The following is a 16,739-nucleotide window of genomic DNA, read 5'->3' on the forward strand; positions in this document are numbered from 1 at the left end:
AGGGCCTGGCCCACCGTGGGCGGTGTCATCCCTAAGGCAGGTGGGTCTGGTCTGAACGTGAAAGCCAGCTGGGCAAGCCAGGGGGAGAAGCTGGTGAACAGTGAGCCTTGATGGTTTCCGCTTCAAGCTCCTGCTTTAGCTCTCCTTAACAATGGGTCATAAATTGGAAGCTGAAATAAACCTCTTTCTCCTCCTGTTGCTTTCGGTCATGGTGTTTATCGCAGCAACAGGAAAGCAAATTAAGACAAGCTTGGTAGAAATTTCCAGATTCTGATAAGGGCCGGTAGGAAAACACAGCAGGGCCACGTGGTCAGGGGCAGCGGTGGTGTCACATTCAGCCGATAGGACCAGGTGGGCATGTCCTGGCAGAGGTGATACCCAAGGTCAGTGATTGTATTGACTGATGCAGCTTTGGGGTATCGTGTGGCAGAGGCACACAGCTGTGGTTGAGGGAAGGAGACTGGGTGAGAGTGGGTCTTGGCCGCTATTCCTGAAGGTGGGTTGCTGATCCACAGATGGTTCAGGGACAGTGCTTCGGGGAAGTTAGATTTGGAGTTTCTTCTGATTTGGGGTGAACCTAGCTAAGAGGAATGTGTGTGTGTGCATGCCTGCAGATAGCTTCTGGTTCGCTGCAGTTGCAGGCGCTGGGGGATGCACTTGGGATTTGGGGAAGCTTTGAGCTGTGGCTCAGAGAGAATCGGACTGAGCGTCTTCATCTGTGTGGTCGCAGATGAGCTTCTTGGACAGAGGAAAGCCCGGGGCTGGTTTCATAACTAACCTCCCCCTGCCCCTTCCCTGTCAGGAGCACGAGAACACCACCCCATGAGAACTGTGCCCTAGCCACGTTTATTATTTATCTGGAAGTACAATGTGAAGATCTGATGTCTCTACCATTGAAAAGCACTCTAGTTACCTGCTTCTTTGAAGTCTTAAAAGCACCCCTGGCTCTGTCCTCAGGTGCCCCTCTCTGCCTCTGTTATCTCAGGGGTTGGTGAGTGGCAGATAGGGTTCACCCTAGGAGATGGAGCAGCTCCGCCCTGAGGAAGTTTGCACTGGGGTGGGGGTGGGCGGGGTTGGTGCTGTGTTCGGGTGATAGGAGCCTGGTGCCATGCCACCAAAGAGCAAAGGAAATGACCAGAGAGGCTTACGAAAGATTTTCTCCTCATCCAAAAACAACACTTGAAGTGGAAACAAAAAACCCGAGAGACCTGATGCAACAGATGTTGGAAGGAGATGGGCGGGCCCAGGAGGGCTTTGCCCACCCTTTCTTTCAAAGGACCGTCCCTGCCTTGTGAGGTTTTCAAGGTGGCTTGTTGACATTACACCTGGCTCTTCCTCCCAGCCCCATGCTCTCAGAAATAAGACTCAGACTCAAAATATGTTTATAAAACCTTGCCCACATTATCTAGGCTCTTCTTGGACTAGAATTAAAACACGATAACCCATTTCTTTTAATCTTCACTTTGTCACGTGAGCAGTTACCTGTGCTCAGATACCATGCATCTGTTTCACATCTTCCCATGCCTTCCTCTTTCCCAGACTCCTTTCTGCCTTCCAGATGTCCCACCTTCTATTTCCTGCCTAAGCCATAGACCATAGGCTTTTTAATTGACAAGTGATGCATCCATACAATACACAGGATATTCTCTCTACCGTAGTTCTGTTTGAACTGCTCCTTCTGTCTCCTGCTCATCATGCCATCATGTTCAGCTGAGCTCTCTGGAAAGGGACCTTACCTTCTTTCTGACCAGCCGATAAAGGGATGGAAGCCTGGATAAAAAGCCTAACTAGCTGGGCGTGGTGGCGCATGCCTTTAATTCCAGCATTCGGGAGGCAGAGGCAGGCGGATTTCTGAGTTCGAGGCCAGCCTGGTTTACAAAGTGAGTTCCAGGACAGCCAGGACTGCACAGAGAAACCCTGTTTTGAAAAAACAAAACAAACAAACAAACAAACAAACAAACAAAAAAGTCAAGGAAGGAAAGATTTGTTAAGGGTACAGTCACTTTGGAGTCGCAGAGGCAGGGGCGTGAGGCAGGGGGTCACACTGCATCATAGTCAGGACACAGAGGGAGCCGAATGCTGCTACTCGGCTCCATTTCTCCTTTTTACCCAGCCCGAGACCCCCAGCCCATGGGCCACACTTTCCCCACGCAGGGTGGGTCTTCCTGCCTCATTTAACCTGATCTGGAAACCCGTTCCAGTGTTCTCATGATGACTCCAGACCCTGTCAGGTTGACAAAGTTAATCACAACATCATCTGTACACCAATGAGAGTGTGGTGGTCTACTTTATCAGTAGTTCTAGCATCTTCAGGAAGAAAGAAGAACATGGAGAGGCCAGGATGTTGGTCTCTTTCAGGCCTTAGTGCTGCCTGACTTCCTTTTGCCGCGTAGCCAGATTTGTTCAGAGTCCCCCAGTTCACTGCCCAGTCACAGCTCCCCTTCTGTCTCTGCAATGGCGGCTACAGCGGGGTCCCCTCATGCCCTCCGTCTTCTCAGTGCCTTATGTGGCCAGGCTTTCCTTTCATGTTCTCTTGTCCTGGAGTTGGTTGGTCCTCTGTTCCCTCTGTCCTGTCACCCCAGTGCATGTTGGTTGAGCCTTACACACATCTTTCCCATGCTGTTGGTGCCCCTTAATCCTGTGTCACTCCAGATGCATGAAGGCCGGGACTCCTGAGAGGTGAAAGGTTGGGAGGGGAGAAGGTCAAGCCACAGCTTAGGTGACACCTCCTTGAGCAGATGTTTATGATGGGAAAGAGATGCCTGCTTCTGTCTCAGCTTTTGTCTTGATGCCCCAAGGGAGTCCAGGGATGCTGGCCATCCATCAGGCACTGGGCGGGTGTTCATGTCAGGGAGAGGGCTGTGTTTATTGCATTTCATTTTGTCCTAAGGCCAGACAGGCTGATTCCTTGAAGTGTTCTGCTGGTACCAGCTGGGACTCCATTAATCAATTCATTTTAGAGCATAACCAATGCGTCGATAGACATAAATGAAAGAGGATATTTGGCCAAGTGGACAAGATAGAAGTTTGCCAAGTTCTAACTCACTTAGATAAAAAGGGAGAAGCGACTCAGTGTATACCCAGTGTTCTCCACCTCTCTCTCTATCTCTGTCTCTGCCTCTCTCTTCCCTGCCACCTGCTTCCTTTGGCTTCTTAATGCTAGTGTTCACTCCGGTACCCAGGCTGGCCTGGAACTCTGGGAAATCCTTCTGAGTCAGTTACTGGGATTCTGGGGTTCCAGGATAAGCTGTCACAGCCAGCTCTGTGTCTAGTCTCTGAGTCCCAGCTTATGTTGTAGAAACTTCTCGACAGTGTCTCCCCAACGAGATGGAAAGCGGAACTTCTTGGGTGAAATTTTAAATAATCGCCCAGCATCTGGTGGCTGATTTATGGCCTCAGCCAGCTGTGTTTCATTAACAACTAACTTGCCTTTGTTACCGGGAAGCAAACCATTAGTATTTTAGGGAATGTGCTACTTTTAAACCAGAAAAAGTACTTACAGAGAGCACACTGGCCTTTCTCTCTTGGGGCATTTCATTCTTTAATTAAATGCTGGCTGAAGGCCCGAGATCTATTCTGCCTGTGTAGTTCATGTTTGGTTCGGGAAGCTGCTACTTAACACAGGTTCCCCTCCCCCTCCTTGTCCTGCAGGGCCAGACCAGTCATCACAGTGGATGTCTCCATCTTCCTGCCGGGCTCCATCAACATCACAGCACCTCAGTGTCACGATGGACAGCAGCCTGTGAACTGCCTGAATGTCACCGTGTGCTTCCAGTTCCATGGCAAGAACGTACCAGGAGAAATCGGTAATGAGTCACAGTGTCGGGACTCACCAGTCTTAGGTGGTGCGAGGTGACAACTCGGGGGATGCTCCAAGTTCCCTCCCACTTTGAGTCCCAGTGGGCTTTGCAGGCAGGGGGTCTTGTGGACTGGATACTCTTCCTCTGCGGCTCTTCCTTCCTCTTCCCTGCTCATTTACATATTTCAAATTTCACACACCCTCCAGCTCTAGGACAAGGACCTCCTCCTGCATTCTTTCCCCAAATACATGAGGACCAGACGGGAACTCACCGGGCGGGGCAGAGTGTGGGCTGCTGAGATGGAGTGCCTGAGCATCCTCTGCATGCAACACTCCATGCAATAACATAAGGAGATGATAGGAATCTGGAGGCCGCCCACTAAAGCTTGCACCATCAACTAGGTACCCGGCACAGAGCTGCCTTTGGGATCTGGAGGTGAAGGTTTCCAGGACTCAGGTTTTTAAGAGTGTGGTGTTACTCTGGCATCTCAGAGAGTTTGGGAAAAGCTCATATTCAGTTAGACATATTCTCAGACAGTCCAGGGAGATGGTGCTGCACATGGGGTTGGGCCCTCCCAAAATCAACCATCAATCAAGAACACTATTAGATGTGACCACAAGGCAAACTGAGGTACGTGCCTCAGTTGAGATTCCCTCCGAGGATGAGAGGCGGTGTCAGCTGGAGAGCTGTAGCTAATGATGGCCACGTCCGTGTGAGGTTTGTGTGCAATTTGAGTGTGAAAAGCACTACTCTGGAGTTCGTACTTATGCACAACCCCCAAACCTGCAAAGCACACCCACACGTATAGTTCCCTCAGCTGGACTTAGGACATTCCATCCGTTACATCAACATGCTGATCAGTTGTTAGCAGACATTTCACGGGATGCTGTAAGCAATTATTATGTTGGAACGGGGAAGGGGGGGGTTGTCAAACCCAGGCCCTCCTGCCTGATAAATACATGCCTATCACAGACCTATACTCCCAAACCCCTGAATCTTAATTTTGTTACACATAAAAGGGATATTTTAGAGCTCTAGAAGATATGCAAGCAATAGTTCACACTGATCCTCATTCAATAACCATTTACTCAAATCTACCTGCGCTCTGCGCCAGGAACAGTTCCGCGCTGCAGGCCTGTGGGGAGTTCTCGTTGCTCTGCTCCTGATGTGGTGGTGGACACCACTATTATAGTTATGATTTCGGTTCTGTAGAACATTAAAATGAGTGGCATTTGGGAGAGCGGAGAAACCGAGAAGTGAGTTTAAGGACAAGAAGGCCCAGAGCGTGAGACTCCAGGGCTGAGTGAGGAGATGGGGTGGAGCCCCTATGCTTTCTCAACCGGTGACCCTTTCCGGGGCCACAGTCACACAACAGCTTTTCACAGACCACGAGGGTCTGAGCTTGACTGTGGTCCTTAAAGTATCGAAAGGTTGCGGAAAGGCAGGCTGTTGGTGATGTGCTTCTTACAGGCAGTGACGAGCCACCTGGGCAGTGGTCAGTGGTGGGTGTCTGACCCCTGTGCATCCTCCATTCGGGTCATTTCCCTAGCCTCTGTCACATGAGTCACTGAAGACAAATGTCCCCTTTGTACTCTGCGGCTCTCTAGGAATCTTTGCCATTAGCAACCAGGTTGGGGCTTGAGTTATAGCTGAGTCTTAAAGAAAGTGCTTAACATGTGTGAGACCCAGAGTTCAACCCCCAGAAGCACATGTATGTGCACACATGGAAGAACTAAGATTCACGTGTGGAGGATATTGAAATTGATAGGGCAGTAAGGAGAAGTTCCCTCACTGGTCTTTGTAAGACGCTGTCCTCCGGGGACAACCACCATCACTTCATCTGAACAGCAGGAACCACTCAAGGCCCCTGAGATGGGGTTGTTGTCTGTTCCCTCATAGAAGGAAGAAGAGGGAGGTCACTGGACTCACCTGAGACTCCAGCCATTTGCATCCATACCTCTTAGCCATTTGTATGTCATTCTGCCCTAATTGCGCTTGGCCTCACAGTCTCTGGCACGCTGGAGTGGCCGTGGAAGGTCACCGGAGAGGTGAGGACCATGCAGCTATGGGGAAGTTGTCATCTCTGCTGGGGTGACACTTTCCAGAATGGCTGCTCTGGGATCACCCACACTCCTGCAGGAACCATTCTTTCACGCTCTGTAAGTTAGCCCAACAATCCTCCTGGTTCCCTGTTGGGAATTGGTTCTCTCCCCAAGCTGGACTTTAGGGGATCATAGTTTCTTCTGGACTTTGCTTGGCCCTTGAACCCCTCTAGAAAGAGGATAGGCTTTCATTTACATCCCTTTAGGGAATGAATTCCCGAACTCTCATCTCATTTTCTTCTGTCGTTTTCATGAAAATGAGGGACATCTCAATCAGAAATGGAGAATGAGCTGGCTGTGGAGCAGAGAGTTTGGAGAGAAAAAATGGATGGCTGTTCTGGAAATGTGGTCATCAGTGGGGGAGGTAGCTTATTGGAGCTGTGTAAGCCAGGGCCGAGGTGGCTATCCCCCATGGTCAGCGAGGAGACTCTTGGTTCCACAGAGCTAGGAAGACGGTGTCCCCAGTCTCCAGATAAAGGAAGGACAGGCACCTCCAGGGCACAGGGTCCTCTACCCAGGGTCATCTCCTAGGCCTCTGCATTCAGAAGGCATAGCTGGGGGCTCTGTATTCCTTTCTACTTCTTTTTGGCGGTGGACCCCTAGCAGTCCCGGGTGTTGTCTATGGACTGCCTGGTGATGCCTGTCTGGAAAGGTCTTCTGGACACTCGGCATGTCTGAGTTACAACCAGGGTGGGGTCTTCTGTAGCATCAGTCTGGTGGGTCTTCAGTCACATGACCCATTTGGAGGATGGCTTTGGGAGCCAGAGAAACTGTCTTGTCCCTTGGGAATCTGCATCTTGTCCTTGGAACCCATCGGGCTTGGCCAAGTACACGTCTCTTCAATCTTGCTTCAGCAATGGGAAATCTCAACTCTCATTTGGTCACAGCAGTGTCAAGTTCAGCCTGTAGAGGGTCAATGGTGACTTCTGGGAATACTGTGAGAAATGGGATGTCCATAAGGGGTGAATTTGCCTTGGCCACTGTAATAAGCAAAATCCAGTGAGGAAACAGATTGCCGCAGTATACATTGTAAGAGGGTTTGACTCTTCTTGGAAGGGACTGAGCAGGCCAGAGAGGAAGCAGCGGTAACTGCAGAGGAGAGCTGCCATGGCTGAGTCCAAGCCAGTAGCTGGCCAGCTAGCTGCTCAGATCAGCTGCATGGCATCTCCTGCGGGCTTCTAGTTAGCCATGTACACGCAAACTGAATGAGAATTCCAGGTAGAAGACTGACCTGTGCTTTACCAAGCTTCTGGGTGGCCTGTCAAGGTTACACTCAGTTAACTCCTTCCTTGGGGTTATCAGAACCTGAGAGTTTGTGGAAGGGACCCTGTGCAACTCCAACCCAATTCTTTAAGGAGAGAGCACTGGGTGGAACTACATACCCCTCTGAGAAAATATGATGAGGCCTTTGGGCCATGGAGAAGAAACTAGGAAGTTGAATTATGGCTGTTGGGGCCAGCTGCCATGACAAAAAAAAAAAGTTATTGGTTAAGCGGATGAATAAGCATGGAGGAGGAAGACCTTCTTAGCCCTCCAGCCTTGCAGGCTCCCTGTCTCTCTCTCCCTCTTGTTATTGGCAGAACCTCACAGGGAGCTGTTGGCAAAACAGGTTTGTGGGATCCCAACCCTAGAGTCACAGCAGAGTGGACGGACAGTGGGCTTGGGACTGAGAACCAAGGGCTTCATAAACCAGCAGAGAAGCATCCGGGTTCACGGGGGATCTGAAGTATGAAGGCCACATTCCTACTCCAGAGAGCCTTGGCTCTCAGAGGCCGTTCTCCGTGCTCACCCTAGACTCTGGAAGCATGGAGGTGGGAAGATGAACCTCATCTGTGTTATTTTGGGCTCTTGGATCAGCAAAGCGTGATGAAGCTCTGCCAGACGCTGTGCTCAGCCCTGGGCACAGAGCACAGGCTCGCATTCTAGCGGGAGGGGTCTCCTCACTTGCCCTTCTAGACACGTGCCAAGTGGCATGCCGGCTGGCTTCCCACTCTGGCAGCAGGCAGCCTCACAAACAGGTTTATCCCATGTTTCACTAAGCAATTGCAAACAAGAGTTCGGCTCATTCCAAAGAGTATTCTCGGATGCTTCATCCTTGGCTGCCTGCGGCTTCCTAGAGCCTCCTGACAGCCACAAAAGAGAATTGATTTCTGTAACCAAGATTGATTTACTCCTTACCCATAGGCTATGTCTCTAGCTAGACCATAGGGTTGTCTTGGTGGTCACAGGCTTGCCCTAGCATCAGATGAAAACTTGGAAGGGCTGAGTCCCATGACATTGCTTTTTCCACCTGCTAGTTCAGGGGTTTAATCCAGGGTCTCAAGCATGCTACGAAAACCCTCGACCACTGGGCTGTGTCCCCAGCCTGTCTTTTGCTCTCTGATCCTTCACATCTCCCTGGCTTACAGACAACCTGACAAAGCTTTCCATGAGCTGAGGCCCTATCACTGCCTGCAGACAAGCTGTTGATCCCAGCGTCAGAGGATGGCCCTCAGGTCATCCAAAGGCATAGCAGAAATATAGTCGGAAGCAGATACCTGGTACCCGCAAACCCTTTTTTTCTGAAGTTAGAGGTGGTGTATCTGCTCTGGAGAGCTTTTTTTTTTTTTTTTTTTTGCATGAAGAGAATATTCTCAAAGCTTCTGGTCCCCTGAAGTGTAGGGATGGGAAACGGAGAGAGCCTTGTCCACGGAAGGAACGGAGTTACCTAAGAAACTAATTGATGTCCAAGTAAATATCTCATTCTTTGGAGGAAGAGAGAGAGGGTTAAGAAAAGCCAGCAAGGTGGAAATGTCCCTTTCCCTCCACTCCTGGGATGCCCTGAGGGAAGTGAGTAAGGCTGGAAGTCAACTTTCAGAGCTGAAACCTTGTTCTGGTGGAGATTTGGGGATGATTTGGTGTTGGCTGGGACAGACCAGAGCCCCAGTTGATTCAAGACAGCTGGCGCTCTCCGGGCCCCAGCCCATGTGGGGGGCCTTTGGGAACCAGCTCTGGGGCAGGGAGGGGAGGGGCATGACTGGGGACGGTCAGCTTTTCCACCACATGACATCATTCGACATGGCATTGACACAAACTGCCAGAAGGAAGAACGTGATGTGTCATGTGCTGTGAGAACCGGAGCTAACCAGAACCAGCATCCTCCTGGGCAGGGGCTTTGAGGGCTGGCTTGCATTAAGGGGTTGCTACTCAGGCACCACCCGACCTCAAGCGAGCTGATTGGCTCCAGCCTAGCATGTGTGGGGCACTTGAGTGGGAGCTATTTAAAGGTCCCGCTGGAGCGGAGGGCTTCACAGTCGACTGTTTCTTCTTACTCTGGCAGCTCCCAGACTCTCCTCACTCAGGAGTTTCTTCACGGTGAATCATGTTTGTTTCTAGAAGGGAGAAGTCAGATGAAGAATCAACGTATATAGACTTAAAATGTCAAGATAAATTCCATACCGCGTAGGAGGCAGCTCCAGAGAGGAAATGATTACCTTTGGCAGGTGGATAACCAGGTCTGTCTGGGATCAGACACTTGAGCACTGGGGATAAAGCTGCTAGGTTAAGGGGTTGGCACCTGAATGCCCCACTCAGAGCAGAGCTGGTGTCTCATCTGTGGCTCTGTCGTTTGAACTGCAGCCTCCTCCCCTGCCATGAGCCTCCAGAATCTTCACTCGGGACTGCAGTGATCCTTTGAGCAGTAGGTGCTTGCAAAGTACCCAGCACAGCGTAGCAAGCCAAAGTCATTCCCCTATTCTGACTTGCCCTGGGTTAATTTAAAATCTCCCACAATAGACTCCCAAGACAAGGGTCTCAGGGCACACCTTGGCAGAGGGAAGAGCCCGGGCAGTACCAGCCTGTAAATATGGCAGAATATTGGCATAAGCAGGGTTCTCCAGAGGAACAGACCAGGGAGATTGGAAATGGGAAGAATAAGTATCAGGGGGTGTGGGGTGAGCTGATGGGTTTTAAGGGATTGGCTCATAGGACAATAGGACTGACAAGCCTGAATTCTGAATTAGGCAAAGATGCGGGGCTGAGCTGAAGCTTCGGTTTAGATCTGTAGACAGGTTCGATGCAGAATTCCTTATTGGGATACAGAAAGAACTTAGGGGTTTTCTTCTCAAGATTTTCAACCAATGCAGCCCACCCACATTGTGGAATTTGTTTTGCTTCATTCAAAGTTTAATAATTTAATTGTCAAACTCATTTCAAAAGACCCTTACAGAGGTGTGTAGTTCAGTGCTTGATGGGGTACCGAGGTCCAACCAAATTGGCACATAAATTAGCCATTCTAGCAAACCAAATAGGGCCTGTATGACTAAGCATGTCACCACTGTGGGTCCATTAAACTCAGTCCTGCTGGGCATCTCATGCCTCAGTGTGAGGTACCCTGGGGGAAAGAAAACGCTGTCTACCTGCTGGGTGCTGCTTGGAGTCCTGGCTTCTACCATGAACTGGAAAAGTACCTTAGTGGAGACAGAGAGATTGGAAAAGGCCAAGAGGATGTGTGTTGGAGTCCACAGCTTCTGCCCTGTCTTCCTGTCTTCCTTCCATTCTCTCTAAGCTCATTTGGCTGGATCACCACGGTCTGCTGTCCCTCCCAGTTTCCTTTTCCTGGGGGGCATGGACAACCCTCACTTGTCAGCCAAGAGGATGGCTGGACAAGGGCTGGTAAAACCATGTGGCTCTAGCCACAGCCTCTGACTTGTCCCAGCAGTGGGCATCTCCAGATGTGATGTTGCTACATAGCATCCCGAAACTCGCTTCATTTAAACGTAACCTTTCATACCGTGGGGTTGTTGGTGCCTGAAATCAATGGTAGATTGCCTTAGCGTTTGGCTCTGGACCTCAGTCTGTGCTTGGTTCTGCCACTTCTGCATTCAGAGAGTAAGAGGTTTCAGGTCAGGTGACACTGAAAAATTAAGTTCTCAGACTGTGTGGTAGGAGTAGCCAGACTAGATCTGGAGAGGTCTTGATTCCACTGAATGGTAGATGGCTCTTGGGCTGGACTGAGTATTTCCATTTGGAAGCCACAGGTTCCTTTGTCTCAAAAATGGAGGTTTTGCATGAGCTGACCCAGAGGATTTCTTCAAGACCTTGGCAGTCTATACACACACACTCCACTTGTAGCATCTGCTTCTACCCCGTGCTTTCTCTATAAAAGCACTTTCTCTAGATGCCCTTTTCTTAATAGTAGAACTATCTCCTGGGATGACCCATGCCCTGGGTCCCTCCTGGTGGCCCAGCATCACCTTAGAAACCAGCTGCTTGTTGGAATATGCAAGTTGGGGCATCATAGCCTTCGGTGGCTTAGAATCTGCCATCTGGGCATGATGGGGAGCCATGATATGGCAGGGGCCCAGGGAAACCATTAGATACAACAAAAGTATGCTGAGATGTAGCTAAGGACAACTGACAAATAACCTTTCTCTCTCCCTGTTCAGACTTCCCTGGGTCTCGGGTCTCTTTGATGTTGCTTAAGGACACAGTCATTCCTGTGAGTTGGCCTCACCATACTTAAATACTGGCCAGGCACTGGCTTTCAGTGGCTCAGCTTCTGACAGATGGGTGTGTGGAGATGGCTTGTGGGGGTGGGGGTGGGGCTCTTGTTTGCCTCCCCACTGGTCAGCTATCTCATCTGGTCATGTTAGAGGCAGACATTGTCATTTGTCTACTATAAAAACTATACTTCCTGGAGCTAGGAAAATGGCTCAGTGATTGGAGTCTCTGGAGGACCCAAGTTTGGTTCCCAGTACCCAAGCTGGGCAGCTCAGCCAGCTGGACCTCCGGTTCCAGGAGGTCTGATGTCTCTTGTAGCACCCTAGAGCACTTGCTCCCATGTAACACACAATCACATACATACATGTAATATATATATATGTATATATACATATATATATATATATATATATATATTTAAAAGCCTTAAAAAATACAATAACCTTAGAACCCACAAAAGAGTTAATAAATAGAATGGCTTAGAGAAGGGCTGGCCCTTGCTGCAGAGAACAGGGCTGTAGATCTGCTGATGCAGGAGTTCAGTTACCTAGTAAAACTTACAGCTGGCTGTTTACTTATAGACTTCCAGAGTGATGGAGGCAAGGTGTTCTGGGTTTACCTGGCATGCATTTAGCATCATAGCCTCCTTCCTTTTTATATTCTATTCTGTGTGCAGGCCACTCTGCTGTCTGGCACTGTCCTCTCAGGTATAGGGGCTGAGTTTTCAGAAGAAAAACACCATGTAGGAGCCACTATGGCCAAAGTCTTGTTAGAAGGATGGGCACCCTGAGAGTAAAGCCATCCTCAGTCCGTATCTCAGTTTGGGGCTCCGTGATAGTCGACTTTTCTTTTTGTCTGTGTGTTGACTAATACCTCATCCCACCACAGGTAGCACACAGTCAGAGAAGGTTTGGCATTTGTAAGAGATATGGAATTATTGCAAGCAGTTGTTCTCTGTATCACATATAGTCGAACAGAAGTCATTCTAGTTACGTTTGACAGGCTTGCTGTGATGCTGGCCTGTCAGAACAGCACCCCACACGTGATAAAAGTAATCCCTGAATATATCCAAATTGGTGGTTCTGTTGGCATCTCACAAAGGCATGAGGTTTGAACAAGGATGAACCATAAGTCTGATGAGCACAGAATCCTGGGTCTTCCATAGGCTGACTACAGGCTTCTGAGAAGATCTTGATGTGGGCTGCCAGGCAGTTTACTATATTGTGTGAACTGTGCATAGGGTCTCCACAGAACTGTGGGGCTCAGAGTCTCAACACTCTATGTCCATCTTTGCTAACATCTTTGACTCTTATTTACTGTCAGGTCTGAACTACAATCTGACGGCTGATGTGGCACAGAAGGAGAAGGGCCAGCTGCCCAGAGTCTATTTTGTGTTGTTTGGAGAGACTGCAGGGCAGGTCTCAGAAAGGCTGCAGCTGACCCACATGGACGAGGTGTGTCATCACTACGTGGCCCACGTCAAGGTCAGTCTCCTATTCTTTTTAACCCTCCGATTCCGAGCAGCATGAGCTACTTTTGTTTCCTTATGTAGCCTCGGACTTCCACCATTCTACTTCACAACATGCATTTCGCCTTTTAAAGTTAAAAGCTGACAGCCATCTTATTTATGTTTAATTCCGTTTGGAAACACTGTTGCGTTGTAGAGGGGTGCACACCTGCCCTGGTGTGTATGTGAAGGTCAAAAAACATGTCTGTGGCATCGGTTCTATCCTCTGCCTCTAGGCAGTTGGGAATATTGAACTCAGCTGGTGTGCGAGGGGAGTGCTACCCACAGAATCATTGCATTGGTCCCTTTGCTTATTGTGCTGGCCTCAGCCTCCGAGAAGGGGTAGAGGATGGCAGGAGAGCAGTGACAGTCTCTGATTGTGCCTCGTTCTCTTGGGAGGTTTTCATCCTCTCCGGGGCTTGGCAGTCACTGGGAGGAACAACTCAGAAGCTGTGTGCTGAGTCTTCGGTTGCATCATTCTGGATGCCCATCTTCGTGGTCCACTGCACGATGTAGTAACTCACAGTCAGAGATGCATTTGAAGACTGGTTGGGGCTCACTTCTCTTACTTTCTATTTATCTTAGGAGTGCATTTTGGGGGGAGGGTCTCTTCCCATCCTCCAAATAAACTCCCCAAATGTTTTTCTCTTCTTGAAATTATTTGCTGGGTATATTTTCATGTAATTCAGGAAGCCACGCTTTGGTGATAGAGAGGCCCTGCAGAATGGTCAGCCACTGACCCACAGACAGAGACAGAGAACAAAGGTGGACAGATCCACGGCGTGGACAGTTGGTATAATGCCCGTGGGTATAGGGTTGAATCTCACAGACCCGGTGTGGATCAGTTGTGTGAGCACTATGTGAGCCTCTGCCTCTCTAAAGCACACATGCAGCAGTCACCCTGACAGTCATCATCAGCATCAACAGCTCCCAGAGCAGAGTAGCAATCCCAGCACTTGGTAGGAAAGGGCAGAGGACCATGAGCTCAAATTCTACCCAGGCTACTTAGAGAGTTGCAGCTTAGTCTTGGCTTATATGGTCAGACCCTGCCTCAAACCAACCCAAAAGATAAACATTGCATAGTGCGCATAAAAACTTTGCGTGGAGTCTGATGAAGGTCTCTGGGTTATTAGTCTTTGGTTGGGACATACATAGTTTCCAACATTCTACTTACACAAACACCATTTTTGTTTAGTTTGACATAATATTATTAGCCATCGCTGTCTAGCAGATGGAAATCTGTAGATTGAAGTATCTTCCCGTTGTTGCCTCGTTGGGGTCATAGTCAGATAGTAACAGCTGCATCTAGGCTGTGTGTAGAGAACTGCTTCCATGTCTGGCCTGGAGCCCATGAGTTCATAGCCTGAGATACTTTGCTATGGGGCTTGGCTCTACCTTCTGCCAGACAGACTCATGTCAGGGCCTGCCCAGGCCAGCTGCCCTTGCCTGGGGCTGCTGGCCACTTATAAAGCCACCCGTGCTCTTGCTAAGCCTACCCTGCCCTTCTTGAGCTTAGATTCCTTTGGTTCCTGAGTGAGGGTGTGGACTGCTCAGGAGAGGCCTGTGTGCAAACCTCAAGGTGTATCCAATGGCTCTGTGTGGCACTTGCTAGGGCGTGGGGCTTCCTTGTGCTAAGTCTGCACCACAAATCTTTTCCTTTGAGGCTCTTTGCAACTTCTTGCTTTGGCTGAAAATTTCATAGCAGGTGGTTCATACCCACTAGAAGTCACCACTGTAAAGAACCTGCTAAGTATTCTTGGCTAAGTGCATTCAGGAACAGCAATGGTGAAGAACAGACTGAGGCAGAGCTGTCTCTGTGATGGTCTGAGGAAGGCTGCCCCAAAGGTTGGTCTGGCCTCTTCTGTTCTAAGCACTTACCAGATATAACAGTCAAAACATAAGCGTTCCCATTGAATTTGGATTTTAGATAAATGGTTAATATGTGTGCAATGATCCCCTTTCTTAGTGGCTTCTCTTTCTGAGGTATCAGTCACTATAGGTCTCTGAGGTCCAGTGGCATATATGGAAAAAAAAATCTAAAAATAATAAATGTTAAGGTAGATATCTTTTACCTCAGGATATTGTCGTTTCATTTTTTAAACAGTTATTTCTTTGTCTAATTTATGAACTTTATAGTAAGTATTATATAATGATTGATATTATTTGCAGTTTTATATAGCCACGGAATGTCTAGGAACATATCCCTGTGCATAAGGGGACTTGGCATTACCCACATACTTCCAGACCATAGTCTGGTTGTTCTCATGTGGACACATGAGGCTGTGGAATATACCAGAGAAAGACATAATTCCAAGAAATGCTCAAGGCAGTGACTGAGCTGTCTTCTACCATTACTTCCTGGACCCTAACGGAGGATCTGGGCGAATGGTGGATTATGGAGTGGGAGGAAGTGTTGATGAGCTAGCTGGCTGTTTCCATTGTGGCACAGCTGGCCTAAGACCTCGCAGCCATAACCCGGTGGCTTACAGGGGTTGTGGGAAAACAGCTGGGGAGTCAGTGGCTTATGTGAGGGTTGAGATGGGGCAGCAGGAGTGGGGGAGGGGATGCGGCAGTGATTGCTTTCCATCCTGGGGGGCATAGACTGGAATCTGAGAGTTAGGGCTGAAGGACGGTGACATGGTCTCTACTGCACAGGCCTGGCGCTCGGCTCGGCAGACAAGTCATGGAAGACAAATGCAAACGTCCCGTCTTATCACACGCCATATGGTCAGCAGACAGGCCGGCACTGGGGCCACACGAGTTTTGTTTAGGCTATCTTTAGGCATTTTTCTTTCTGTCTTTAAGCCCGTTCAGTGTTCTCTTGTTTTCTTTTCCGCTCTCTCCCCCTAAGTTTTCTCACCATATATGGTGATAGTCTCCACTGCAGAGACTAGCTTGGACCAATACCTGCCTCCTGAGTTAGCTGTGTGGTACCTTGCTCTGGTCCTGAAGGGATCTCCGGGGAGATTCCACTTTTGTGGCAAAACACATCCTTTTCTTGGGGCAGTGCTAAAGCAGTTCCAGTGGCTTCCTTGATTGCTTCCCAGATGTCATAGACCCCACCTATCTTTTCCCTTTCCCCCAAACCAGTCTAGCTTTGGAGGTAGCCCCCTCCCCTACTGTCCAAGTGGTCTGGAGATGTCACAGGTAAAACCCAGAGCATGTCCTCTTGGCTTCAGGGCTCTCTAGCACTCAGCCCCAGTTTACCTTTTTTTGCCTTCTACTTGCATGACAGAGATGCTCTGACTCAGCTGCCGTGACCCTAATCTCTGAGCTACCCGGCTCCATGCTTTTCCACCGCGGCCCTTGGGCTCCTGCTGCTGTCTCTAGACCTTCAGTCATGTTAGGTCCACCGCAGCCCTTTCCACTGCTGCTGTCTCTAGCTCTTCAGTCATGTTAGGTCCAGCTCTTGTGTCTGCTTCCAGCCCAGCCCCGCACCTCCTGCTTTCTCTTCACATTCTTCCTGCCTTAAGGCTCCACCTCCTTCATGCTTGCTTTCATAATTTCTCTTTAACTCAGATGACTTTTGGTGCTTTTGTACAATAAGAGGGGCAGTGCCCTTGTGTAAACAGAAAACCAGTCATTGCCCAACTCAGGAGGCAACTGGGAAAAAACAAAAACCCACTGAGTTCAGGACACTGTTGTGGAATTCTGGTCAGTTCCTAGACTCCACAGAGGCGCCGACTGTCCTGCGTGTTGAAAAGGGAAGTTACCAGACTAGGAGAGAATTGAAAACATTAGGGTACCGCAGTGGTGTGCTCCCCCTGACACCACCAGAAGGATGAGTTGACCAGGGGGTAACTTTTTAAATTGATGGTCCTTTTATAGAGCCCTGCTGAATGCCATTGG

The 16,739-nt window shown here is 49.3% G+C and overlaps 1 protein-coding gene across 2 annotated transcripts in view; it reads left to right on the forward strand.

The window, feature by feature from the left end:
- The window catches only part of Itga9 (integrin subunit alpha 9), a 296,995-nt gene that overhangs the window by 78,472 nt on the left and 201,784 nt on the right, over positions 1-16,739 (forward strand). For both annotated transcript variants that reach the window (XM_021172021.3, XM_085828171.1), the window contains exons 14-15: positions 3,652-3,806; positions 12,707-12,867. In XM_021172021.3, the coding sequence (XP_021027680.1) occupies positions 3,652-3,806; positions 12,707-12,867 (316 nt within the window). The remainder of the gene's footprint in view (positions 1-3,651; positions 3,807-12,706; positions 12,868-16,739) is intronic.

The sequence above is a fragment of the Mus caroli genome, unplaced genomic scaffold (genome assembly GCF_978045245.1).
Source record: "Mus caroli unplaced genomic scaffold, Mus_caroli_1 scaffold_11, whole genome shotgun sequence".
NCBI lineage: Eukaryota > Metazoa > Chordata > Mammalia > Rodentia > Muridae > Mus > Mus caroli.